The sequence below is a fragment of the Somniosus microcephalus genome, chromosome 2 (genome assembly GCF_052327205.1).
Source record: "Somniosus microcephalus isolate GS21.2 chromosome 2, FLI_Smic_1.0, whole genome shotgun sequence".
Classification (NCBI taxonomy): Eukaryota; Metazoa; Chordata; class Chondrichthyes; order Squaliformes; family Somniosidae; genus Somniosus; species Somniosus microcephalus.
This window is the reverse complement of record NC_140988.1, coordinates 161,469,035-161,496,604: the sequence shown is the minus strand read 5'-3', so window position 1 is coordinate 161,496,604 and position 27,570 is coordinate 161,469,035. Positions and strand designations below refer to the sequence as shown.

General features: G+C 46.0%; 1 protein-coding gene across 2 annotated transcripts in view; it reads left to right on the top strand.

The window, feature by feature from the left end:
- Positions 1-27,570, top strand: part of clnk (cytokine-dependent hematopoietic cell linker) — a 284,911-nt gene that overhangs the window by 6,023 nt on the left and 251,318 nt on the right. For both annotated transcript variants that reach the window (XM_085965255.1, XM_085965246.1), the window contains exon 2: positions 13,116-13,187. In XM_085965255.1, the coding sequence (XP_085821381.1) occupies positions 13,162-13,187 (26 nt within the window). In that variant the 5' untranslated portion in view covers positions 13,116-13,161. The remainder of the gene's footprint in view (positions 1-13,115; positions 13,188-27,570) is intronic.

The window sequence follows — 27,570 nt, the reverse complement described above, 5'->3', positions numbered from 1 at the left end:
AGGTATTGACTTGGATAGAGAACTGGTTGGCAAACAGGAAGCTGTAACGATCAATAAAATGTCATTTTATAGTGGACACTAGGTGGAGCTGTAGAGCTGGACATAGCTGTATGTACAAGACTACACTACCCAGCTGTATATATATTAAGACTACATTACCCATGAGGCACTCGTACCCACAGGGCAACAGTCAAGATGGCAGCCTACACACAGGAGCACACATGCTGCATCTCTACAGATACTGTACCTAGAGAATGTGTACTGAATAAATGACTAGCTAGAAGCTAGCTGTGTTCATAATAAGAATGTCTATTTATTAATGAACATAACATGGTACCAGGGTGGTGAAGATCTGCTGAAAATTGTGAAAAGTGACATGGAGAATTTGAAGCCACCAGAGCGTTTGAATCTCACAGAAAAAATCGACTACAATTGGTAGACTTTTAAACAGCAATTCGAACTCTACATTGCAGCCATCGGATTCGGTACGAAGCCAGACACAAGGAAGATAGCGTTGCTGCTTACGGTTGCAGGCTGACAGGTGATAGAGGTATTTAATACATTTGTATTTAATCCAGCAGAGAACAGAGAAAAATTAGAAGGTGTGCTAAAAAAATTTGATGCACATTGCTCTCCCAAAAAGAATGAGACGTATGAAAGATACATCTTCCGTTCTCGGACACAGCAACAAAATGAGACTTTTGTTAGCTTTATAACTGATCTGAAACTGAAAGCACAGACATGTAATTTCTCTGAGCTCAAAGCATCCATGATTCGTGACCAGATTGTGTTTGGTATTCATGATAAAAAAGTCAGGGAACGTCTGTTGAGAGAAACCGAACTAAATTTGGAAAATGCAGTGAAAATATGCCAAGCCAGCGAGCTAGCTCGAAAGCATGCGAAGACTTTCAGTGAAATCAATAATGATGCGATTGTAGTAAGTACTGCTGTCAGTGCTGTGTCCTACAAAGGGAAGAAACATGGGCAGGACAGAAATGCAAAGCAATCGGAGGATGAAATTTTTAATTGTAAACGCTGTGGTTACAAACACCAGTTAAGACAATGCCCAGCATTTGGAAAAATGTGCACAAAGTGTAATGGAAAGAATCACTTTGCCAAACAATGCTTTTCAAAAGTAAAAACAACGAAAGGGCAACAAGTTAATGTGATTGAGGACACTGATTTAAGTGAGACATTTTTTGTAGGAATGGTGTCATGTGACGATATCAAAAAAGATACAGAAAATGTGCAGCCCTCAGAAATGGACAATGGTGAACATAAAGTCAATGCAGTAAAAGTGGACAAATGGATGATCCCACTGCAGAAAATGGAGCATTAGTTACATTGAAACTGTGGTGTGGAGATGCCGGAGTTGGACTGGGGTGGACAAATGTAAGAAGTCACACAACACCAGGTTATAGTCCAACAGCTTTATTTGAAATCACAAGCTTTCGGAGCGCTGCTCCTTCTTCAGGTGAAGTGGAGAAATGCATAAAGACACAGCTTATAAAGTCATCAAACTCACCATGGACTACTCCTCAGAATCAGTCTCATTCCTGGACACACGAATCTCCATCAAAGACGGACACCTCAGCACTTCACTCTACCGCAAGCCCACGGACAACCTCACGATGCTTCACTTCTCCAGCTTCCACCCTAACCACGTTAAAGAAGCCATCCCCTATGGACAAGCCCTGCGAATACACAGGATCTGCTCAGACGAGGAGGAACGCGATGGACACCTACAGACACTGAAAGACGCCCTTGTAAGAACGGGATATGACGCTCGACTCGTCGATCGACAGTTCCGATGGGCCACAGCGAAAAATCGCATAGACCTCCTCAGAAGACAAACACGGGACACAACCAACAGAGTACCCTTCGTTGTCCAGTACTTCCCCGGAGCGGAGAAACTACGCCATGTTCTTCGCAGCCTTCAACATGTCATCGATGACGATGAACACCTCGCTAAGGCCATCCCCACGCCTCCACTACTCGCTTTCAAACAGCCGCCTAACCTCAAACAGACCATCGTTCGCAGCAAATTACCCAGCTTTCAGGAGAACAGCGACCACGACACCACACAACCCTGCCACAGCAACCTCTGCAAGACATGCCAGATCATCAACACAGATACCATCATCACACGTGAGGACACCACCCACCAGGTACATGGTACATACTCATGTGACTCGGCCAACGTTGTCTACCTCATACGTTGCAGGAAAGGATGCCCCGGAGAATGGTACATCGGTGAGACCATGCAGACACTGCGACAATGGATGAACGGACACCGCGCAACAATCACCAGGCAGGAGTGTTCCCTCCCAGTCGGGGAACACTTCAGCAGTCAAGGACATTCAGCCTCCGATCTTCGGGTAAGCATTCTCCAAGGTGGCCTTCGAGACACACGACAACGCAAAATCGTCGAGCAGAAACTGATAGCCAAGTTCCGCACCCATGAGGACGGCCTCAACCGAGATCTTGGGTTCATGTCACGCTACATGTAACCCCACCTGATGCAGGGTCATCCAGACTCGAGTCGACATTGGCTTGTTCTCTCTACACAGATGCGGCCAGACCTGCTGTGATTTCCAGCCAAAAAAAAAAATGTTTTTTGTCTGCTTTTTTGTTTTTCATACAGACCCCAGCATCTGCAATATTTGACCCCTTGTGACCCCACCTCATTGTTCTTTGATGTAATGTTTCCCTGACTGACCTGTTTGGACACCATTCACACCTTTGACTGCTGTGATTATCTCTCTGCCGAGGTGTGATAAATGGCAGTTGGAAAGGTTACCTGTAAACATCTGACATGATTCTCTGACTATATAAGCTGTGTCTTTATGCATTTCTCCACTTCACCTGAAGAAGGAGCAGCGCTCCGAAAGCTTGTGATTTCAAATAAAGCTGTTGGACTATAACCTGGTGTTGTGTGACTTCTTACATTGAAACTGGACACTGGGGCAAAAGCAAACTTAATCAGTATGAGTGACATAAAAAATATGAAAGAAAAGCCCAAAATACAGAAAAAATCAGTACTACTGAAGAGCTATAATGGACAGAAAATAGATAGCTTAGGTGTCTGCAGACTTAAAGTGACAGTCAAAGACAAAGTGCATCATCTCATGTTTTCTGTTGTGGCTGAAAGACTTGATTTGATACTAGGTGACAAAGCTTGTGAAGACTTAGAACTGGTCAAGAGAGTCGACTGTATAAACTGTGCCATAAGCAGACCAGATGACTCAGGTGATGAAGCAGAGAGCCCATCAAGGATGAAAAGGCCAAAGGGTATCCATGTCTTCAAAAAGCCTAGTTTCTCCAAGAAGAAAGAAAAAGACTTTAAGGTCAAAGAGAAGCCAAAGGAAGAAAAGCACAAAGAGGAAAAACACAAGGAGAAAAAGTCCAAAGATATAACCGCAGCAGACGTTGTTAAGCAGTGGAAAGAGAAAAAGAAAAAGAAGAAGCCTGCACCAGAGCAGGAAGCAGTTCCGGTGGATACTCCTTCTTCCCTCAGGCCAATCTTTGGTGTTCCATTAGCCGAGGCTGCTGAGAGGACTATGCTGTATGATGGGATCCAGCTTCCAGCAGTTTTTCGAGAGTGCATTGACTACATTGAGAGTTATGGCATGAAGAGTGAAGGAAACACTGAAACCCTCTCCAAGCAAAGATCGCAAGGAGACCTCGCTCTATACAAGAGCAGATTGATGACAATGCCGCAACTGCATCTTGTCATTCACTGCCAGAACAATCTCATGAAGACACATCAGACTTACCCGTGTTGAGAAGATCCACACGTGAAGTAAAAGAGCCTGATAGACTTAATCTTTGAGTACAATGTAAAGCTTTGAAAATGTGTTGACTGTTTTGAAAATGTTTATGTTTATAGAGCACTAACAAAAGTGTTACTGATATTATCTTTATTGTTTTCTTGAAAGTTCATTGATATTGATTTTGTTAAACCTCAAAGAAAGGGGGATGTAACGATCAATAACATGTCATTCTATAGTGGACACTAGGTGGAGCTGTAGAGCTGGACATAGCTGTATGTACAAGACTACACTACCCAGCTGTATATATATTAAGACTACATTACCCATGAGGCACTAGTACCCACAAGGCAACAGTCAAGATGGCAGCCTACACACAGGAGCACACATGCTGCATCTCACAGAAATCACAGAAATCACAGAAACCCCACAGTGCAGATAGAGGCCATTTCGGCCCATCGAGCCTGCACCGACACATATCCCACCCGATCCCCGTAACCCCGACACCAACACATATCCCACCCTATCCCCGTAACCCCACGTATTTAATCCCCCTAACACTAAGGGTCAATTTATCATAGCCAATCAACCTAACCCGCACATCTTTGGACTGTGGGAGGAAACCGGAGCACCCGGAGGAAACCCACGCAAACACGGGGAGAATGTGCAAACTCCACACAGACAGTCACCCGAGGCCGGATTCGAACCCGGGTCCCTGGCGCTGTGAGGCAACAGTGCTAACCACCACCGTGCTCCATCTCTACAGATACTGTACCTAGAGAACGTGTACTGAATAAATGACTAGCTAGAAGCTAGCTGTGTTCATAATAAGAATGTCTATTTATTAATGAACATAACAGAAGCAAAGAGTTGGAATAAACGGGTCTTTTTCCGAGTGGCAGGCAGTGACTAGTGGGGTACCGCAGGGATCGGTGCTAGGACCCCAGCTATTCACAATATATATAAATGATCTAGATGTAATATTTCCAAGTTTGCAGATGACACAACGATGTGTGGGCATGTGTGCTGTGAGGAGGATGCAGGGAAACTCCAGAATGATTTGGACAGGTTGGGTGATTGGGCAGATCCTATCTTCTATGTTTCTATGTCCCTTTGTTCCTCTACACTACTCAGTGTCCTACCATTTAATGTGTATTCCCTTTCCTTGTTAGTCCTCCCCAAATGCATTACCTCACACTTCTCCAGATTGAATTCCATTTGCCATTGTTCTGCCCACCTGACCAATTTATTGATATCTTCCTGCAGTCTACAGCTTCCTTCTTCAGTATCAACCACACAGCCGATTTTAGTATCATCTGCAAACTTCTTAATCATACCCCCTATATTCAAGTCTAGATCATTGATTTATACCACAAAAAGCAAGGGACCTAGTACTGAGCCCTGCGGAACCCCACTGGAAACAGCCTTCCAATCACAAAAACACCCATCAACCATTACCCTCTGCTTCCTGCCTCCGAGCCAGTTTTGAATCCAACTTGACACTTTGCTCTGGATCCCATGGGCTTTTAACTTCGTGACCAGTCTGCCATGCGGAACCTTATCAAAAGCCTTGCTAAAGTCCATATACACTACATCAAATGCACTATCCTCATCTACCCTCCTTGTTACCTCCTCAAAAAATCAGAGAAGCTCTGACCCACAAGATATTTATTATAGAAGAATAGCATGAGGGGAGTCTTCCAATATCAAGTACTTTATCTGTAAGAACAGAGAGAAAAATAGTAGAAAATCTCCTACAAATAATTGACTTGCTTAATTTTATCATTGTGCTTCAGCTCATGCAAACTTATCATTTTATGCCTTCCCTTGCACAATGGAGCTACTCCTTCGATGATAGTTATGGCCACAACTCCATCAGAGATCCTGCAGACTGGCATCCAGAACTTGACTCGGGCTAGGAAAGTGCAGCGGACAACAATACTTGTAGTACTAGGGATTGAAATTCATTTGTGTGCTAGTTTCTAATATTCACACCAAATTCCTGTGTTTCCTATTTTAGTGCAGTTGACAGGTACAATAACATAGTTCCACTGTTTGCTTAATCTTCCATGTTTCCAGCTAGTATGGAAGGCATCGTACACTCTGCTTCTTTCATCGGTTCCAGTAATATATCCATTCATTGCTCCATTCTTTTTGACCATTGTGACCAACATCAAATTGTATCCCTGTCTGATCCTTTGCTCTCTAGATTCCAATAAGTCTTTTAATCCTGATGATACCTCTTCCATCATCCTCAGATGTATGGCCTAAATCTAATAATTTGGTGGGTTGAGAGCAGAGGGTGCTTGGGAGCAGTCAGGAAACCCAGGAGAACAGATTTCCCGCAGACCCTGCCGAATTTAACAGCAGGGCCTGATTTGCATCTGAAACCTTTGTTTCCTGTCTACAGACAGCCAGATAAAGAGGCTGACTGGCTGCGGGAGCATAGGCCTGCAGCACTAGGCTGCAGAGAGGAGGGAGGGAGGGATCGGGTGGGGGCCGGTTGGAAGGACTGGAGGAGCACGGTTGGGCGGGGGGTGGTGGGGGGGAGCACAGTGGGTGCCGGGAGCACAACAGAGGGCCGGAGTGGCTGATCCAGGTGTGGGGGTGGGTGGGGGGAGCTCATCGGGGGGCTGGAGCAGCTGATCCGGGGGTGGGAGCTCATCGGGGGGCTGGAGCGGCTGATCCGGAGGTGGAGGTGGCTAGGAGCTCATCGGGGGGCTGGAGCGGTGGATCCGGGGGTGGGTGGGGGGAGCTCATCGGGGGGTCTGAAGCGGCTGATCCGCGGGTGGGGGTGGCCGGGAGCTCATCGGGGGGCTGGAGCGGCTGATCCATGGGCGGGGTGGCCGGGAGCTCATCGGGGGGTCTGGAGCGGCTGATCGGGGGTGGGGGCATCACAGATTGGGGGGGTAGTTTAGGGGGCGAAGGAGGGTCACAGAGCAACACATTGTGGGGCCAGAGCAGCTCATCGGTGAGACTAGGAGCTCATCGGGGGGCCGGTGGCTGAACAGGTTATGAGGGACTCATCGCATGGGGGCCAGAGGAGCATGGAGGGGTTAGGCAGATGACATTGGGGGGGCTGGAGGAGCATCGGTGGGGGTGAAGCCTCTTGGGGGGATTTGGAAGCCTGGGGGGGATATCAGAGGCTGTGGGGGTGGGGGGGTGCGGGAGGTGGGGGAATCAGTGGCCTCATGGAGGGTCTCCGATCATGGGGGTTGGGCTAGGTAGGGACACTGGGTCCAGGAGGTCAGTGTAAAGGCACTTATCCCCTGGATCCAGCAGTCCTCACCTTCAATTAGCTGGCGGGTTTCACGAGGCCTGCAAAACCCGACCAGCCACTGTTAAATTTAAAATGGTGGTTAAATCTGAAGCACACCAGCCTCATTATAATATTTAAATCCGCGGCCCACTTCCTGGGAGCGGGTTGGCTCAGCATTTCTAGCTCCTGTACTCTGGATGGGCAAAACAAATCACCCAAGGTTTCCACTAATGTCTATCCAGTGACCCTTGCTGCAAAATGTGCATGTGTGAAAGCTCTGTGGTGTCCACAGGTCGTGGTGCCTGTCGCAGTTGACTAGTCTACTGACACTGACTATCCAGGCTCACACGTGAAGAATGACCTCTTGAGTGAGATACCAGCTAGAATCCTGGGAAATGTACGCCAAAATGAGTCAGCATCATCAGTAAAGGAGAGAAGCAAATTGGAATTCAATAGAAATATTCAGCTCTAAAGAATTGGATAGCAACTTGAGAAATCACGCTGTTCTCCACTGCCATTTATATCAAAAGTCTGAACGCGAATTGCCTTGACTGAAAAAGGCAGCAGTTACCACTAGTGACTCATCACAGTTGCTAGCCTGTTCCTCTTGGTGACAATGAGAAACATATGGGAGGAAAAGTAAAAATACATTTTTGACAAGGGGTTCAATTCAGAACCATGTCCATTGTTCCATCATAGAATTATATTTACAGATTTACTAATATCCTCCACCTGATTTGCAAGTGATTTTTAAGAGCTATTAAACCTAAAGTGGTATATGAAAGAAAAAAAAGAACTTACAATCATATAGCACCTTTGATGTCCACAGGATATCCCAAAGTGCTTTGCAGCCAATGAGTTACTTTTGAAATGTACTCACTGTTGTTATGCAGGCAAACGTGACAGCCAGTTTGACCACAGCAAGATCCGACAAACAGCAAATTAGTGAAATGATCAGTATATCTGTTTTATTGGTGTTGGTTGAGAGATAACTGTTGGTAAGGACACCGGAGAACTCCCCTGCTCTTCTTCAAATAGTGCCTTGGGATCTTTTACATCCACCTGAACTGGTGAACTGGACCTCGGTTTAACATCTCATCCGAAACACAGCACCTCCAATAGTTCAGCACTCCTTCAGTGTCAGTGCATTGCAATCAACGGGTTAATCGCGCATCGCCATCCCCAGTGCCCATTTTCGGGGGCTATCCAATTTACCCACAACCTTCTGACTGAGGTGAGAGTGCAACCACTGAGCCAAGCTGACACTTCTAATAAGTTTTCTTCTATAAAATTGTACTCTTGTGAACAGTACTCAAAAAGTACACTGGTCAAGTGTGTTGATACACTTGAATTTTTTTCCACAAACTCAGCTGAAGCGTTAGTTAGGGAATCAGCTCGTAAATGTTTGCTCTTTCTCTCAACTAATGAAACTTCATTGATTACCAAGAAGAAAATTTGTTGTAATGGGAAGTTTGTACTAACAGCTTTCCGTGCAAATGAGATTGCACCATATATAAACTGTCACCCGTAGATCTGAAAGAAAATTGATGCATTGATAATAAATGGCAGTGGAGAAAAGAAAACTATCGGCAGTGAATTATAGTATTCATTGGGAACAATCAAGGGGTCAATGTGACTGGTGAGGCTGGGGTTACTGCACTGGCTAATAGAGGTGGGTTGCAATGACAGCTAAGTGACTGCAGTGCTGATGAAAATGTAACTGATCATTATCAACGAAAGCAAGTATAGAGATCTTATCAAATAGGAAATATGAAGCACACTGGTTCAATAACCGCAATGGAACAAATAACCTTGAGCCACTTCTCAGCCCAGCGCTCTGCATAACAATATGCACATGGAGCTTTTTATTTTTTCCAGCTATGGGAAAACTTAGCTGCCTTTTTGTTTATTTTTAATTGTGCAGATAGCCATGATGAACAGAAGGAGCTATTAGTAGCAGGGGGCACTCATAGAAATGTGATGAAATCGCAGAATGGTGCAAGTTATGTTCAGGCAGCAGTGAAAGGGACATCATGAATATATGAGGATTTCACGCACCAGCGATGAAGCTGGAATCAGATCATGCCAAATGCTAAAACAATCATTTGTACAACAAGAATCCAATACGGACAGGCCATGGTTGTCATTGCATTGTCTACCGGTGATAAAAAAAATAAACTAATAAATTCTATAGATTTCATGTCTCTATTAACCATTACATGGGGACGATGCATAACTCAAGAATTCAGAGTTAATATTCTCCGTGGGTATATGAAAGTCATAGGTCTAGGTTTTTAAAATTAGGAGTCCATTCACAATACCCATGATTACATTTCAAGGATTCAGAACTGGAATCAGGAAATCAAAGGGCAGAGAAAGCTTAAGCAATAACAATTATTTACCTACCGATGTCATTAGCATGGATGTGATATAACAGTTACGATGCGTGTTAAAGACCTATAATCAGCTGACCATTTTGGATAGCTCACACCCTTCGTATCTGTAGCGTCTATTTTGTTGATATAGTGCCAGCAATGTTTTAACAGCATCGTAATAGCTAACCACAGCATTGATATTGATTTAGATTGTACTAATTCTGACATTAGATCACAATAATCTAATGAATGTTTAACAGTTTAGTGTGCTTTCAGTTAATTTGGTTCTCTCGCCAAACAGCAGGATACACATTCGCACATAGACAACTCCTGTACTCTTTAATACGCTGTGGTAATAGGAAGCATATGTATTGTGAGCTGGGCAACAGCAAAGAATGCACTTTTTATACATTATTGGTTTAAATGGTCTGGTGTGAGGAGAAGTGGTTTATGGGTTTGATCCTTGGGTGCTGGGAGAGGAGAAAAGATGAATCTGCTATTTGCCAATTCTAGTAGAGCAGTAGGCAGCCAATCCCTAGTGGTGTAATATGGCTCAGGCTGGCATTCTTGGTGGTTTATGGTGATGTGGTCTTGGTTTCAGCTTTGCAAAAGCCTGAATTTTAAAGAATTAAAAGAAGCCAAACGGTTGGGATTCCTGGCTACTGACTGAGAAGGACATTGACCCCATCCCAAATCCTGGGGATGTAAAGAAAGAAAGCCTTTCATGACCTCAGGATGACACAAAGCACTTTACAGCCAATGACATACTTTTGAAGTGTAGTCACTGTTGTAATGTAGAAAACGTGACAGTCAAATTGTGCACAGCAAGCTCCCGCAAACTGTAATGAGATAATGACCAGATAATCTGTCTTCCAGTGATGTTCGTTAAGGGATAAATATTAGCTAGGACTCTGCTGCTCTTCTTCAAATAGTATCACGGGGTCTTTTACATTTAAAGTCTCATCCGAAAGATGACATCACTGTCATTACAGCACTCCCTCAGTACTGCACTGAAGTATCAGCTTAAATATTGTGTTCAGGTCCCTGGAGTGGGATTTGAAACCACAACATTCTGACTAAGGGGGTGAGAGGTGAGAGGGGAGACTGAGACATGGCTGATGCTTAAATGGCCCGTAATCTGCGGTCAGCGCGGAAGCAAAGGCCCTGAAGTAAGCTTCCCACAAAGATCACGCAATCTCTGTGGTGAGAAGTTTGGCTTTTCTGACATTCAATTGAGATCAGTGTAAGTTCATGGGCAATTCCTAACGCGAGCTGCTCTGGCGTCAACACGCTGTCTAAGCAGCCAATCATAATGCAGAATTCTCACAGAACGGGAATTAGGAAGTGAATAATCTCTTTTTATTCTAACTTTTTTAAAATGTTATATAGAGCAAAACAAAGATTGGGGCTCTCACATCGGGAAAAGATAAACCTGAAATAAAGATGAACAAGCTTTTAAAATACATCTTTTGAAAATTTAAAGTTTCTTAAAAATTGCAATTTTTATTAAAATGGAAAAACTTCAGGATGTAGCACATGCGCATCTTAACCCGGAAATCCTGAAGTTGCGGTCAGTTTCAAGGGGTATTAACAACAAAAGCTGTTCATTCGCAGTTATTACCCACCGCAAATTTCCGGCCAATAATGGAATCGCAGCACTGAGTTTGATTATATTGAATATACAGCACAGAAACAGGCCATTCAGCCCAACTAGTCAGTGCTGGTGTTTATACTCCACACAAGGTCTCCTCCCATTCAATCTACTTCAGCATATCTTTCTATTCCTTTTTCTCTCATGCACTCTTAGGCCTAGAAATTCACTATGGCCCCGCCAGCTGGCTAGCGCCCAAAAGTTAGCGCTGGGTGGGGAGCCATTTGCGATCGTCAGATATTCAGTTTTTGCGCCCCAATTCGGAACCAGGCGCTATTCCAGGGTGTGCCCGTCTCCGCTTGGGGCGCTGAAACTGAATTTCAGCGCTCTTGGCGCCGCTGCGCCAGGGCAGGCTGCGGTACTGCAGGCCTCCTCCTTCTCTTAAGGGGGAGCTGCCTGCAATGGGGAGATCGCCGCTGGATAGTGCCGGCAAATGAGCCCGGCACCACGGAGAAGTGCCAGGTTCGTGGAAAGCAGCCAGCAATGCCGCGGGGGGGGGTGGAGGAGGCCAGGGAAGGAGGTGCGGGCAGGCGGCCGCTGAAAAAGCGGCCGGCCGCACCTCCACCTTAAAGCGCCCCACTAAGGCTACAGTACGGCCCCGTTTTCTGGTCGCTGTTTGCGGCCGCTGCGGAGGAGGCGGCCGCAACTAAATATGGGGATCGGGCCGGTTTCGGGGCGGAACCGGGGCACTGCGCACACCGATGACGTCATCGGTGCCGGCGCAGCGCTAACGGCTACCGCCGCCAATACCGCTGCGCTGAATATCAGCGCAAACTCCTTTTTGGCGCAGAAGCCCTCTTTAGGCGGTAACTGGCCGCAAAGCTGGCAGCGCCTTAATGAATTTCTAGGCCTTAGTTTCCTGTTGAAAACACTTAAGCTATTTGCCTCAACCATTTCCTATGGTAGTGGGTTCCACATTCTAACCACTGAGTTGTCGTACGTGTCTTCACACTGTTCCCTTTGGGAAACTGTATGAAGTGGTGGAAGGATTTCTGGCTGCGATTAACGCTCCTTCCGTGACCGTAACCATCTTCGTACCAGCCATTAGGGTGGTTAGTCCTATGGTGGGAGGGTTTTACAGGCTCCCACAACCCATACGAGGGGGGGGGCCACCCACACCCACGGACGCAAGTATCCCGCTGGATGTCAACCCAGAATTTAGAGCCGGAGCTCCGACTCCACTTGCCGGGACTGTCTGGAGCGGGGTTCGAAACCCTACGCCTTCTGGCCCAGCGGCGGGGATGCTACCCCTACGCCAAAGGCCCACTCCACCACTGAGTAAAGAAATTTCTTCTTATTTCCCTATTGGATTTATTAGCAACTATCTTGCAGTTACATCCTCTAGTTTTTGATTCTCCCACAAGAGGAAACATTCTCTGCACCTCTACCCTGTCCAACCAATTCATAATTTTAAAGACCTCTATCAGGTCTCCTCTAAGTCTTCTCTTTTCTAAATAAGAAAACCCCAACATGTTCAATCTTTCCCGATAGCTGTAATCTCTCAGTTCTGGTACCATCCTTGTAAATCTTTTTTGCGCTTTCTCCAGTGCTTCTATGTCCTTTTTATAGTATTGAGACCAGAACAGTGCACAGTCCTCAAAGTGTGGCCTGACCAAGGTCCTATACAAGTGAAACGTAACTTCACCACTTTTGAATTCCATACCCCTAGAAATAAATCCCAGTGCTTTGTTAGCATTTGCTGACCTGCAATGCTGCTTATAATGATTTGTCCCCTAAATCCCTTTACTCTTCTACCCTATTCAGTTTCTTATTTTCTAAGGTGTAGGTGGACCCAGACCAATTTCTATCTCTAATATTTTATTTACAATTGTTGAATTTTTTTTGTTTTGAAAATTGTCTCTAAACTGTAAAGAAGGGAAGGACAATTCAACAACAGAAAGCTGTTTTTTTTTACAATGGGTGATGCCCTTGGTGTTTTTTTCTCTGTGATTTGATAGTTTAAGTTAAATTGAAACTAAGTTGTCAAGAAATGCAGTTTTAAAAAAAGTATGCAGTTCCTCAAATCCTCAGAATGCTTTTTTTTTTAAATCTTCTACCAGGCAATTTAAAAAAACGATACAAGATAGATCTATTGGAGGAGAAAGAATGAAGCCAGCTCTGCCTATGAACCGGTAAGGAACAATTCATTTGTGGAACCTTTATGGTGAGATACAATCCATCCACTTGCAGCTAAGCTGCCTTCACTGTTCTGAAACAAAGGCATTGACCTACATAAAACACAGGTCAGAGATGAGGTAAATTAAAGAGGAACAAAATTAAGATGTTTAAGTCATTCCTCTCATCGTATTACTCACTTTTTCTCTTGTAATGTTTCCAATGTCCTTTCGTGTCCCTCTGGTGGTCAGACCACTTTGCAATTTCAGATTAATTCAAGCTTCAGATTTATGTCATGCTCCAGTGCTCCAAAACTTAATCTAAAGTCTGCAAACAAAATAGAGTGGTGTGTGATCAGGCACAGTCATACTCTACTGCTAGCAAACTAGAGATTGTGATATATCTTTTCCTCCCCCCACCCATTCTTTCATCCTAAACCACCCGACACATTCTCCCTCTGATTAGAACACAGACTGACAAGACACTCTTCCCACCAGAATAGGAAGAACTATGACAAAAAAAAAATCATTCAAATTTAAAATAGACAATATGGGCTCAATTTTGCCAGGTCCGAGGAGGCGAGATTGGAGGCGTGTGAGGTGGTAAAATCGCAAAAGATGGCGTGCGGGCCCGATCCCGCCTCCAAGCAATTTTCCCAAATGCGTGTTTTCTGACCCTGTTTCCATCCCGCCTCCAAGAGGCGGTATAGGCCCTTAAGGCCCTTAACAACCAGTTAAGTGCCTTGATAATCCCATTTTGAGAGGCCTTTCTGATTTTACCACTTTTCCCAAGTCCTGCACGTCTCCTCTGGAGCACACCAGTAAATCCTGGCAGCCTCACAAGTGGACTGCTTACTAACAGCTGCAGCTCCACCATTAAAAAGGAGTTTTCAGCAATCATCATTTGCAGGTGGCAGAACTTTGTTGTCTCAGGTCTGGGGGAACTTTTAGCAGGCATACTCATTGTTGTGGAAGTTTGGAGCCTGACACCCATCTCCAGTGTGACCTCCTGGGAAACCCCTCTCGCCACCTTGACTGAGCGCTTCCTCAACTGAGGCATATACCAGAAACATGGGGACCATTTATTTCCTTTCCTCCTGGACACCAGATTCGGACGAATACCAGCCGTTGCAGCAGCAGAACCATGAACAACAGCACCACCAACAGCAGCAGCAACAACAGGAGTGCCAAGCTGCTGCTCACCCACCTGAAGCTACACAGGCCAGAAGGCGCCAGCACGCGACCACATTGCTACCCGGGATGCAAGGGATGAACTCATCTTGGCCAGATTTGCTTAGCCTGCACAATCAAACACTTTTGCCTCGCACCTTCTTATCAGATCATCGACAATGGCCAAGAACCTGCGGATTCCTATTATTCTGACCACCATACTGACAATTGCAAGTCGCCCTAAGCCCTCAATGTTGAAGTCCCATTAGCGAAATGACACACGCCACAACTGCAATAGTTTGCCATCAGAATTTTTTATGACAATAAGCAACTGATGGCTGTTCAAAATTAAACACAACATTACACCCAAGTGACTATGGTAGCCAGCCTTACCATGGAGGTAGCCATCCTTTCCATGGAGGTTGCCATCCTTTCCATGGTGATGCGTTCATGCGCCAATGCCTCCACAAAGGCTCTGCTCATGTTAGCGATGGACTCCTCCATTCGCTCCACACTCACAGCAATCCTGGAGACAAAACCTGCCAGAGACTCCTGCATCTGTTCCTGGAGCTCCAGCCCCGCTGATCTTATGGATGGACCCGGAGGCAGAGGGTCGACATGCAGCTGAGCCGAGCTGGCAGAGTCCTGCGCCCTCCAACTAGGACTCTCCACTGCTGTCCCTGTCTCCACCATCTGCTGATGCTCACTTGTGAGCTGTGATACACCAGGTGACAACACTATACTATCTCGCGAAGGTACCACCGAGGTGCGAGTGTCTGCGCTGGTGCTGGGTGCGCTGAATTCTGCTGACGCTGCGCCCTCAGAGCTTGCAGCTTCCTCTGAGGAGTCTGGAGGCTCAGGCTGTTCCTCCTGGATAGTGGGGATTGAGGCTTTCGATGGTCCTGTGGGGAGTAAAGGAAAGAGTCAGAGATGTGAGGCCAAGGTTACATGCACATTGAATATTGCAGATGATCATAAGTCAATCTGTTAGAGCATCAGAATCATTATCAGTGACTCATGCAATGTCAATGAGAGAGATGAAAAACTATTCTGTCACCAGCTTGCTCTGATGCACCCGTCTGTCCGTCCCCCACTTGCGCATCCTCCTCCACTCCCACGATCTCCAGGGCCGCCTCCTCCCAGGTGGTGAGCTGGGCTACTGAGGGTGGCCCTCCTCCTGTCCTCGCTCTTTCCCTCTTATTGTGAGCTCTCTTTTCCTGCAATGAGGGAGATAAGTGGAGTTTGAGTGAGAATGAAGGAGCGAGTGTGGAGAATCCATATCATTGATGGTTAGAAGGAGACAAAGATGGAGTGAGGTGGCAAGACCAAGGGCCCTCCCTGTGCGTTGTAAGTTGTTTTCATAGCATCACAGTGATAGGGAGTGTGAAGGCTGCATAGTCAAATAGTTAGGTGAATGTGAACATAGAGAGGGAATGGGTAAGGGTGCAGGGATGTCAGTGTCAAGTGGGATGTGGAGGAAGAGGTTGTCAAAGCTGAGTGCTGGTGAGGAGAGGCAATAGGGATCAGATTGCGGGTGATGGGAAAGTCATACTCACTTTTCCAGTGCGCAGAAGGTCATGAAACTTCTTCCTGCACTGCAGCCAGGTTCTGCAGCACATAGACAAAGAGTTGACCTCCTGGGCCATTTGCATCCACACAGCTTTTGTCTGCTGGGGAGACTTCTTCCTCCCTGAGGAAGGGAAGAGCACCTCCTTATTTCCTCTTTCTCCCTCCACCAGAGCTTGCAGGGCGGCATCATCGAACCTTGGTGCAGACTTTGGCCTACTGCTGGACATACTGGCTGGAGGAATCTATCACAGCAAAGGGCATAAGGTTTGCAGTCTGCAGAAGAAGCAAGGCTGCTTGCAGGCCTTAAATCCAGGAGCATTGATGATGTCATCGGAGGCGACTTTCAGGATGGAAAGACTAAGTGGGCCAGGGGTTCCCACACGCTGGAAGTCAATTGCCCAATTAGGGGAAAATCGCATATTTTTCCCACATCAAATTGGAGTCGGGTGGCTAACACGAAAAGCAGCTGACGCGCCCCCCAGCCCACCCCAAAGGCAAAATCGAGCCCTCTGAATCTACCCTACTAGATATAAAATAACTTTTAAAGGAAAACTCCTTGGCATAGACAATTTTTTTTTCCGCAGCACATTTGCTAACATGAGCCCACCATTAAAATTAGATTTACCACAGGGCGGAAAACAGAAAATGTCACTGAGCTTGCCCAGGGTGTGCCAGAAACCTGCCCCTCCATAACTGAATTTGGTCCAATTTTGAATGACTTGGATGCAGAGATTTATCTTGTTGCACCTCAGCCTCACATTACAATACAATAGCAAAATGCTGCGGATGCTGGAAATCTGAAATAACAACAGAAAATGCTGGAAATGCTCAGCAGGGCAGGCAGCATCCGTGGAGAGAGAAACAGAGTTAACGTTTCAGGTCTGGGACCCTTCATCTGAACTGGGAAAAGCTGGAGATGTAACAGATATTAAGCAGGTGCAGAGATGGGGGGGTGGTTTAGGAGGGGAGGAAGGAATTGAAAGAACATACTGTGCTTATGTAAGAGGCAGGAAAGATAAAATGTTCTGAAGAAGGGTCCCAGACCTAAAACATTAACTCTGTTTCTCTCTCCACGGATGCTGCCTGGCCTGCTGAGTATTTCCAGCATTTTCTGTTGTTATCTCACATTACAATAACCTGTCTGGGACTCTTAAGGATTGAATTTTCACGGGGAGCCTCCCAGGCTTTAGGGGGAAAAATTGTGTGGCGCTCATTTTGTGGCGCTAATGTCAAAAAATTAGTGCCCCTCCACCGCAAATTCAGTTGTAACACCCCAAACAGGAGGTGGGGCACTGCTGGAAAGTGCTCCACCTCCTGCTTGGGGCACTACAACTGAATTTCATGGCGGCACGTAGCGCCGCACCATTGCAGGTCTCCTCCCCTGGTTAAAGGGGAAGGACATAGCACTGCGCACACCAGGGCCCTGCTGGACCACCGGGAAGCGGGGTGCCAATAAAACAGCCCGGCACTCAAGAGAAAAACAGCCTGGCAACCAACCCAATTTTTCCCCTTAGTCTCCTTTCAAAAGAAGTTTCAAAGTTCAGAGAAGCACTTAATGAAGTTCCAGGTGAAAGATTACCAGTTACACTCAAAACAATGGGAGATTCAGGGTAAAACATGTGAATGGATAAGAAATTGGCTGCAGGCTGGAAATCAGTGATTACTTGTTTGCATGATGTCAGGGTTGGGGAACTGCCAAATTGGGCGCCCCAGAGACTGACATTGGGACCCCTACCATTTCTGATTTCAATAAATGGTTTGGATTCAGAAACAGAAATTCAATGCAAACTAGTCAACTGCACAGACGGCACCAAACTAGGAAGGTCAATTGATTCTGAGGAGACACCTTGGAAACTGCAAAATAATTAGACAAAACAAGAGTTCACTAATATAAGATAAATTTAGGACTAATACTAAGAAGGTCTTCTTTACACAAGCAGCCACCAATATATGGAATAGACTCCCAAACAGAGACGGATTCTCACAGAAAATGAGGGAGGGGTGTTGATAATACAGGGCAATGGGGGCACTCGGGAAACCTCTTGCTCTCCCATTTGTCCCTACTTGCAGATAGTGTAATGGAGGCAACAATGGATTCGTTGAAGACACAATTAGGTGCTATGATGGGAGAACTATAGGGTCTTTCTAGATGGATGAACTTAGATGGACCAAATGGCCTTACTCATCCATAGTTTGTCTTGTGATCTTGTATATAATAGTGCAATGTTTCCTTTTACACACATCTAGCAGTGGTAGACTTTATTTTGAATTTAAATTACACCTTTGTTGTGTCCGGGTATAATAAGGCACAGACTGCAGGAGAAACGGTACAACAGATGTTTACTCAACGTGGCTCACCGTGGAACTGATCTGTACAGATTACGACGCAGTGCTATATACAGGTGAGGTCACTGCCGGTACTGCAGTATACATGAGCTGTAAAAGATAGTTCCCCTTAAAGGTATATACATTACAATTCCTCCCCTTTTAGATTAACAGTACCATAACACTCATTTAACAATTAAATATCAAACTAATTACAATTAACACATTTAACATGCAACATTAGCTGAAAATAGTCTATTTATATATTCAGTCTTTGGGGAGGCTTCCTGATCCTTTCTGGATAGCGCCTTTCCCGAGTGTCTTGCTCTTGGTGCGGAGGCGATTCTGGCCCCCTGTCGTCGGTTGGTTCATCAGCTTCTGATGCTACTGTTTCTGGGGTAGATGCGACCTGTACGTCAGGTTCATCACCAGGTACGTATGGGCGAGGCATGGGGTTGACTTGTTCCTGTGACTCTAGGATCTGGTCAGCATGGCGTCTCACGATGATCTCCCCAATGTCCACTGTGTACATTAGTGGGCCCTGCCATGTGCATATCGTTCCTGGCTGCCCTTTTTCTGTTCGGTAGTCGCGGGCCAAGACTGGTTGCCCTACATTGAAGCTCCTTGTTGGCTTCTCATGGATGTGCTGCAATTGCTTACTCTCAACATCTCTTCGTACGTTTAGTCTGAGCAAATCCAGGCGAGATGTTAACCTTCGGTTAAAGAACATCATGGCTGGGGCCTGGTTGGTGACTGCATGTGTCGCATTCCGGTAGGCGAACAGGAAATTGTCCACCTTGTGCTGCAGCGGAATGTTGTCATTGTACATAGCCTTTATTGCCTTCTTAAAGGTTTGTACGAACCTCTCAGCCAATCCATTTGTGGCTGGTTGATATGGGGCGGATGTGTAATGCCTTACCCCATTCTTTTTCAAGAACCTCCGGAACTCTTCGGACACAAACTGTGGTCCATTGTCGGAGCAAATCTGTTCTGGCAAGCCATTCCTGGCAAAAATGGTCCGTAGGACTGCAATAGTTTTCTCCGTGGTGGTGGAGGACATTTTGATGACCTCAGGCCATTTTGAGTACGCATCCACGGCTATTAAAAACATTGAGTCCATGAATGGACCAGCAAAATCAATATGCACCCGTTGCCATGGAGATGAGGGCCACTCCCATGGGTGTAGAGGGACCTGTGGTGGTGCATTTTGGACTTTCTGGCATCCTGAGCAGCTCTTGGTCAGGTCCTCGATTTGTTTATCGATTCCCGGCCACCACACATAAGCCCTGGCTAGGCTTTTCATTTTTACCCCTCCCAGATGACCCTCATGAAGCTCATTGAGCACTCTATCCCTTAACTTGGGTGGAATTACCACTCGGGATCCACACATCGAGGTCCCCTGGCACACTGACAGCTGTTCTCTCCTTGTCGAGAATGCTGGCAACAGTGAGTTGCCATGTGCTGGCCATCCCTTCACCGTCAAATCATATACCCGAGACAGTGTCGGGTCATTTCGGGTTTCCTTTTCGATACAAGCGTTAGTTACCGGTAGGTATTCAACTATAGTCGAATGGAATATTTCGACAGGATCCACTGCTGGTGCTTCCTCCGCAGTAGGCAGTGGCAGGCGTGATAGCCCATCAGCATTTCCATGCTGTTTCGTGCCCTTCTATTCAATCTCATAGTGGTGCGCCCCTAGAAAAAGTGACCATCTTTGTAGTCGTTGCGCAGTCATCACCGGAACGCCCTTCTTCGGATTAAAAATGGAGACAAGAGGCTGGTGATCAGTCAGCAAGGTGAATTTCTGCCCGTGCAGATAGTGATTGAACTTTTTCACTCCCCACACTAGGCTGAGGGCCTCCCTGTCAATCTGGGCGTAGTTATGCTCGGCTGAGGTTAGTGATCGTGATGCAAAGGCTATTGGCCTCTCTGAGCCGTCCGAGAATTTGTGCGACAGCACCGCTCCAATGCCGTAGGATGACGCATCACACGCCAACCGAATTGGTAATGCCGGGTTGTAAGGGGCCAATACCTCTTTCGATGTGATTAGTGTTTTGCTCTTCGGGAAAGCTCATCTACATTCGTCACTCCACTTCCATGGCACCCCAGTTTGCAGTAGCGTGTTCAGTGGGTGTAGTATTGTAGACAAATTTGGTAAGAACTTATGGTAGTAGTTTACCAGCCCGAGGAACGACCTCAGTTGTGACACATTTTTCGGTGCTGGAGCCTTGACTACTGCCACAATCTTCTCTGGGGACTTACGTAACCCCTCTTTATCGATAACGTGGCCACAATACGAGATCTGTTTTCTAAAAAACTCGCATTTGGGGCGGTTAGCTCGGAGCCCATATTCCTGCAATCTAGTGAGCACCTGCTCCAGGTTAGCAAGGTGATCACTGTCATTTTCGCCCGTGACCAGGATGTCGTCCAAATAACACTGGGTCCCTGGGATCCCTTGCAGGACTTGTTCCATTGCCCTCTGCCAAATAGCCGGAGCTGATGCTACCCCGAATACCAGCCGGTTGTATTGGTAGAGACCTTTATGGGTGTTGATTGTGAGGTATTTCTTTGATGCTTCTTCTACCTCCATTTGCAGATACGCCTGGGCCAGATCAATCTTAGTGAAGCGTTTCCCTCCAGATAGCGAGGCGAAAATATCTTCAATCCGCGGAAGTGGATATTGTATGGTGTGAAGGACCGGGTTCACTGTTACCTTAAAGTCCCCACAGATGCGAACCTTCCTTGGTTCCCCAGGCATGCTGCTCAACGACTTTGTCATCACAGGGACGAAGGGTGTAGCCCACTCGCACCAGTCTACCTTGGACAGTACACCTGAACGTTCCAGACTCTCCAGCTCTGTTTCGACGGCTGGGCGGATCGCATAAGGTACTGGTCTGGCCTTAAAAAATTTTGGGCTTGCGTTTTCTTCAATTTTAATCGTCGCTGTCATGTCTTTTAGTGTTCTGAGTCCTTGCTGGAACACTTCTTTCGCATCAGTTAGGATCTTTGACAGTCGCCCAGGTGTGACTTCGTCATCCTTTTTGTCAGCCACAGTCAGTGCCTGTATGGAATGCCAATCCAGTTGTATTTTCCGGATCCATTCACGTCCCAGTAATGGTGGTCCTCCATCTTGCAATACATACAGGTCTAGTTTTGGTGTTTCCTTACCGTTATATATAACGGTCACCCTTATTTTTCCTTTGGGGTAGACTTTTTGCCCCGTGTACGTCTTCAAAATAATTTTTGTGTCTCTCAAGAGTATGTGTGAGAATAGCCGCTCGTAGTCCCGTCGGTTTATGACTGTTAGGGCTGATCCTGTGTCCAATTCCATCTTTATCTGGACTCCTGCTATCTTGAGAGTGACCCAAATGGTTCGGTGATCCTCCGTTGTGATCACATTATGTAGTTTCAGACAACTCAGTTCCCTGCTTTCGGAGTCGTTATCACTCTTTTGTTCATCTGAACTATTCTCTGTCATCTTATGTACCTTCTTGTACTTTCCTTTGGTAGGTTTCTTATTGCTGGTTTTCTTTCCCGACCTGCAGACTCGTGCTATGTGTCCTACTTTTCCACTCTGTCTGCACACTTTGTCTTTGAACCAGCAATCATTCTGGTCATGTGTTGTTCTGCCGCAGCGATAGCACTTCTCTGTTCCATATGACATTTCGTTTGTGCCATATTCTTGAGGTCTCTGTTGTATCTCTGCAGCGCCCCGTGCTGCTGCTTCATATGATACCGCAATGCTGAAAGCCTTTTCCAGCGTAAGGTCCTTTTCAGATAAAAGCCGTTTCTGGGTTCCTTCACTTTGAAGCCCACACACAAACTTGTCCCTGAAGGTATCTGCCAGTCCTGCTCCAAACTGGCAGTGTTTCGATAGTTTGTGCAGTTCTGTTAAGTAATCAGCATTGCTTGCATCGTTATGCTGGTTCCGTTTGTGAAACTTGAATCTTTCTGCTATCAGCAGCGGTGTGGGGTTTAAATGTTCCTGTAGTATCGTTACTATGTCTTCAAAACTCTTTTCCATTTGCTTCGTTGGGGTTACTAGATTTTGTAATAAACCATACGTCTTTGCACCCATTAAATTTAACAATACCGACGCTTTCTTGTGATCTGACACCTCATTTGCCTTGCAGTATACCTCTATTCGTTCGACATATGTAGTCCAATCTTCGACTTCATTGTCAAATGCGGTGATACTGCCACTCTTCGGCATTTTGGGTGTGGTTTAAAATGGCGTCTCCCAATGACTTAAAATGGCGTCTCCCACGCTTTCCGTCCTCCCCCGCTGCTGCCAACGCCGCTCCCGGCGGTTCTCGTGGCAATGGCGGCGCCCTGTAGGTTTCGCGCACTTCTCCTGCACTGCTGCCAACGCCGCTCTCGGCGGTCCTCGTGGCAATAGCGGCACCTCGCGGGTTTCTGTGTGTCTCTCTCTCCCTCTCTCCGACGCTGCTCGGCCCCTGAACACCGGCTGCGCCCTGTGCGCTCTGCCCTCTCTCTCTCTCCCTCTCTTCGACGCTGCTCGGTCCCTGAACACCAGCTGCACCCTGTGCGCTCTGCCCTCTCTCTCTCTCCCCCGTCGACGCTGCTCGGCCCTTTGCTGTGCCGCTCCGTCAGGCTCTAGCCCGCCACTGTCCGGGAAGGGTCTGCGCACTACCTGTTGCCAGCCCGTTTCGCTGAACCACCTCGACTGGAAAGCCAAGCCTGGCTCTCGACAGCCTCCCCCGCAATTCTCGAGTCTCTGCTGGATGACTGGGCGGTTGACCGTGGTCGACGCCCGAGTCTCTGGCCTTGACCTCCAATCCACTGATCTCCAGGAACGAATCCCCGGGAGGTGATGCAGAGTTGCAGGTAGGTTCGAACTTGCCTCATCGCCAATGTTGTGTCCGGGTATAATAAGACACAGACTGCAGGAGAAACGGTGCAACAGGTGTTTACTCAATGTGGCTCACAGTGGAACTGATCTGTACAGATTACTATTCAGTGCTATATACAGATGTGGTCACTGCCGGTACTGCAGTATACATGAGCTGTAAAAGATAGTTCCCCTTAAAGGTATATACATTACAACCTTAGTTCCTTTTTTTTCTCTGTGGCTTTGATGTACCTTCCCATTGAACTGACAGTGGTTATGATCTCGGTTCTGGAATGTCGGTTTGTATCCAGTCAAAAGAAGAACCACTTGGTAGATGTGAGATTAAACATGTCACTTATTTACAAGACATTCCAGATGAACGTCACTGCTGGTTGCTATATGTAGCAGAATCATAAATGCGAGTATAAAGAATGTGATTATGATTTCCATCTCACTGAGTTTCTTAGTTGCTCAATAAAATTTCCCACAATATAGAACTTAAAATACTGGGCCAATCGAACTGGTTCAAACTATACGTATAATTAAAAAGCATGTGGCTGACCTCCTTACATTCAAATGATGTAACTACAGCAACTATAATAGTAAATGATGTTCATCAGCTACCTGTCTTATGACTTCCAATTATAATGATATGGCTACAGTGATTGCAGAGCTCTTTCATAGTTCACTACTTCAAAAGGGAGAATCAAATTTTATGCCCTGCCTACCTAATCGCCAAATCTGGAACTTCAGAAACGATTTCAAAATGAGCCTTTCCCTTGATAAGCACAGATATATGCACAATAGTTTTCCAACAGTGCTCACTAGTAGCGCCAGGGAGAACGATGCAAATGAAGCCAGGTAATTGTAACTTTTTCTCACTAATGACCTCATCCTCCAATTTCCTGACTTGAGAAAAGAGTCTACATTGTTCCTGAGTAAAGCGTTAATTACTTGGTGACACCACCTTCTGGGATTTACCAGGACTGTTTATAAACAGTCCGCAGAAGACCGCACGATTATACAGACAGGAGGAAATGTCCAGCATATGGAACAAGCTGCAATGCATGTGGCAAACTAAACCACTGGGAAAAGAGGTGTAGAACAAAGAAAGAAGGAACATACATCAAAAACAAAGGCGGACAGCAGAACCAGAGAAAGAAACACAATATCCATGCCATGGATGAACAGGATGATGATGATTATGGTCATGACAATACACTGAACATCGAAACCATAAAGGTACAACTTCACGAGATGTCCAGAGCGGAAAATACTCCGAAGAGAGAATTGCACACCATCATCCAAATCGAAAAGAGGGTCAAAGGTCAGCCCACAACCATCAACTTAAAGTTGAAGCTGGACACAGGGGCTCAGAGCAACATTCTCCCATTGAGACTGTACCAGCAGATCTTTCCCGAAAACCTGAGAGAAGATGGCTACCCGAAAAAGGGTTGTTTAAAGGCAAGTAATGTCACGCTGACAGCATATGGGAGGAGTGAGATTAAACAACTTGGAACAACCTTAAAAGAAAGAACATCAATTGCATGTTCTATGTCACCGATACTGAGGAGCCAGCGATCCTGGGATTAAACAGCTGTGAGAAGTTGAGATTGATCTCAGTGAATCACGAGCTGACAGAAACGTCACTGAGGATAGATAGTAACACCCCGCTGGAGAATCGCCCACAAATCAAGAGTAAAAAAGACTTGATAGACATGTATCCGGAATGTTTCGATGATACAGAGGGATGTTTCGGAGATTTCCAATACCACATCACCATCGATCCAGAGGTAAAGCCCGTTATCCATGCTCCACGAAAAGTACCCATCGAGCTGAAGACAAAGCTTGAAAGAGAGTTAAAGGAGATGGAAGAAAAGTGAGTGATCATAAAGGTCACTGAACCCACAGACTGGGTAAACTCAATTGTGGTACGAGAAAAGCTAAACGGGCGTCTCAGAATATGTTTGGACCCCAAAGATTTAAACCAGGCGATAAAGAGGGACCACTATCCCACCCCAACGCTAGAGGAGATTACGCCATCACTGGCAGCAGCCAAGGTTTTCTCAAAACTAGATGCCAGAAATGGATATTGGAACGTGAGGTTGGATGAGGAATCAACAACACTGACAACATTCAACACACCATTTGGGCGTTACAAATTCCTGCGGCTACCATTCGGGTTAAAGGTCAGTCAAGATATCTTTCAACAGAAAGTAGATGAGACATATAGAGGCTGTGGAGGAGCTATAGGAATAGCTGATGATATTCAGATCTATGGAGCAGATGAAAGAGACCATGATATGCACCTACATGAGGCCATGGAACATACCAGGAAGGCTGGCATCAAGTTAAATGCCGATAAGTGAATAGTTAAAGTCAAGGAATGCCAATTCTTCGGTATGATTTACACACCAGAGGGAGTCAAGCCAAGTCCTGAGAAGATTACGGCGATTGCTGAAATGAAACCACCCAAAGATAAGAAAGAGCTGAGGAGTTGCCTCGGCTTGGTCCAATACATGAGTTCTTTCATCCCAAACATGTCGGAACATACAACAAATCTCAGAGAGCTAATGAAAGAAGATGCCGAATACCAGTGGTCTGAATCACATGAAAGGAATTTTAAACAACTTAAAGAGTTGTTGTGCAAAGAAACAAGTCTGTCATATTATGACAGAAGAAAACCAGTCACTCTGCAAGTAGACGCTTCTACCAGAGGACTAGGGGCAGCTCTTGTGCAGGAAGGAAAGCCAATAGCTTTTGCATCAAAGGCCTTGACGTCAGCCGAGACGAGATACGCCAACATAGAAAGAGAACTATTAGCAGTAGTGTATGGATGCGAGAAATTCCATACATACCTGTATGGCAGGCAGTTTACAATAGAGAGTGACCATCGTCCACTAGAACAGATCTACAAGAAGAACCTGTGCAAAGCACCTACAAGACTGCAAAAACTACTTCTAAGGCTCCAAAGCTACAACTTCATGCTTAAATATAAGCCAGGAAAGGAAATGGTGCTAGCAGATGCATTGTCTCGATTGTCACCATATGAGAAACATGAGGTGGAGGGTCTAACAGTAAAAATCCACCACCTAGTGAGTGTTACCCCTACAAAGCTCAGTCAAATCAGAGATGAGACTAGCAAAGATGAGGAATTGCAACTACTCACACAACAAGTGATACAGGGGTGGCCGGAGAGAATCCAGCAGGTACAGACGACAATTCGTCAATACTGGACGATTAGAGACGACATCGCAATAGAAGACGGTATTCTCCTTGCTGGATCGAGGATCATCGTGCCAAAGACGATGCAGACAGAACTTCTCCATCTAATACATGAAGGCCACATGGGAATGGAAAAATGCAAGCTGAGAGCCAGATCAGCTGTATACTGGATAGGCATGTGCAAAAATATCGAACAGATGGTTTCTGCATGTGGTATATGCCAGAAATACAGAAATGCACAACAGAAAGAGGAGATGATACCTAGTGAAATATCATCAAGACCATGGCACACTGTTGGGGCAGATCTCTTCATGTGCAATCAAGAATTGTATCTCATAGTGACAGATTACTATTCCAAGTTTCCTTTTGTGAGAAGGATGAAAGATCTGAGAGCCACAACTACCACCAGAACTGCAAAGAGCTTGTTTGCTGAACACGGAATCCCGGAAAAGGTAATCTGTGACAATGGAACCCAGTTCACATCGAGTGAATTCAGAGCTCTGGTGGAAAAGTATGGGTTCAAAATAGTAACCTCATCCCCACATTTCCCAAGGGGACACGGGTTCATCGAAAGACAGATCCAGACTGTCAAGAGAACTCTCATCAAAAGCAGTGAGATGGGGGAAGACCAAGACCTTGCCCTCCTATCACTCAGATCAACACCACTGAAAGCAGACATGAAATCACCTGCAGAATTGCTGAATGGGAGGAAGTTTAAGACTACTCTACCAGCAAAAATTCATCCTCCCCAGGACCAGGAGGACTTCAGACAGAAGCTGGCAGAAGCACAAGTCGTAGGGAGCAAACATTACGACAAACATGCAAAGATGCTACCAGAATTGCTGAATGGGCAATCAGTGCATGCGCAAGACTCGGTGTTGAAAACCTGGAATCCAGCCAAGGTCATTGGAAAAGCTGATACTCCAAGATCCTACTTCGTAGAGACCGAACCTGGTAACCAATACAGACGGAACAGAATCCACATCAGACCTTCACCTGAACTGGTTAAGCAGCAGACAACATCAGCAACATTGACAACACCAGCTACCACAAGCAGTACAATGCCAGAAAGAAGCGCCACAAATCAAACAACCACGAGCATGCACACTCCAACTCCAAGCGCGACAGCAACAACAACAACAAGAGTGGAACACACCAAAACACCGCAGAGAGGAGTGGTCACCACCAAATCCACAAGATGGAGGGATAACATCCAACCACCTGAGCGATATCACGAATAAGAAAAGAAAACTCACGATT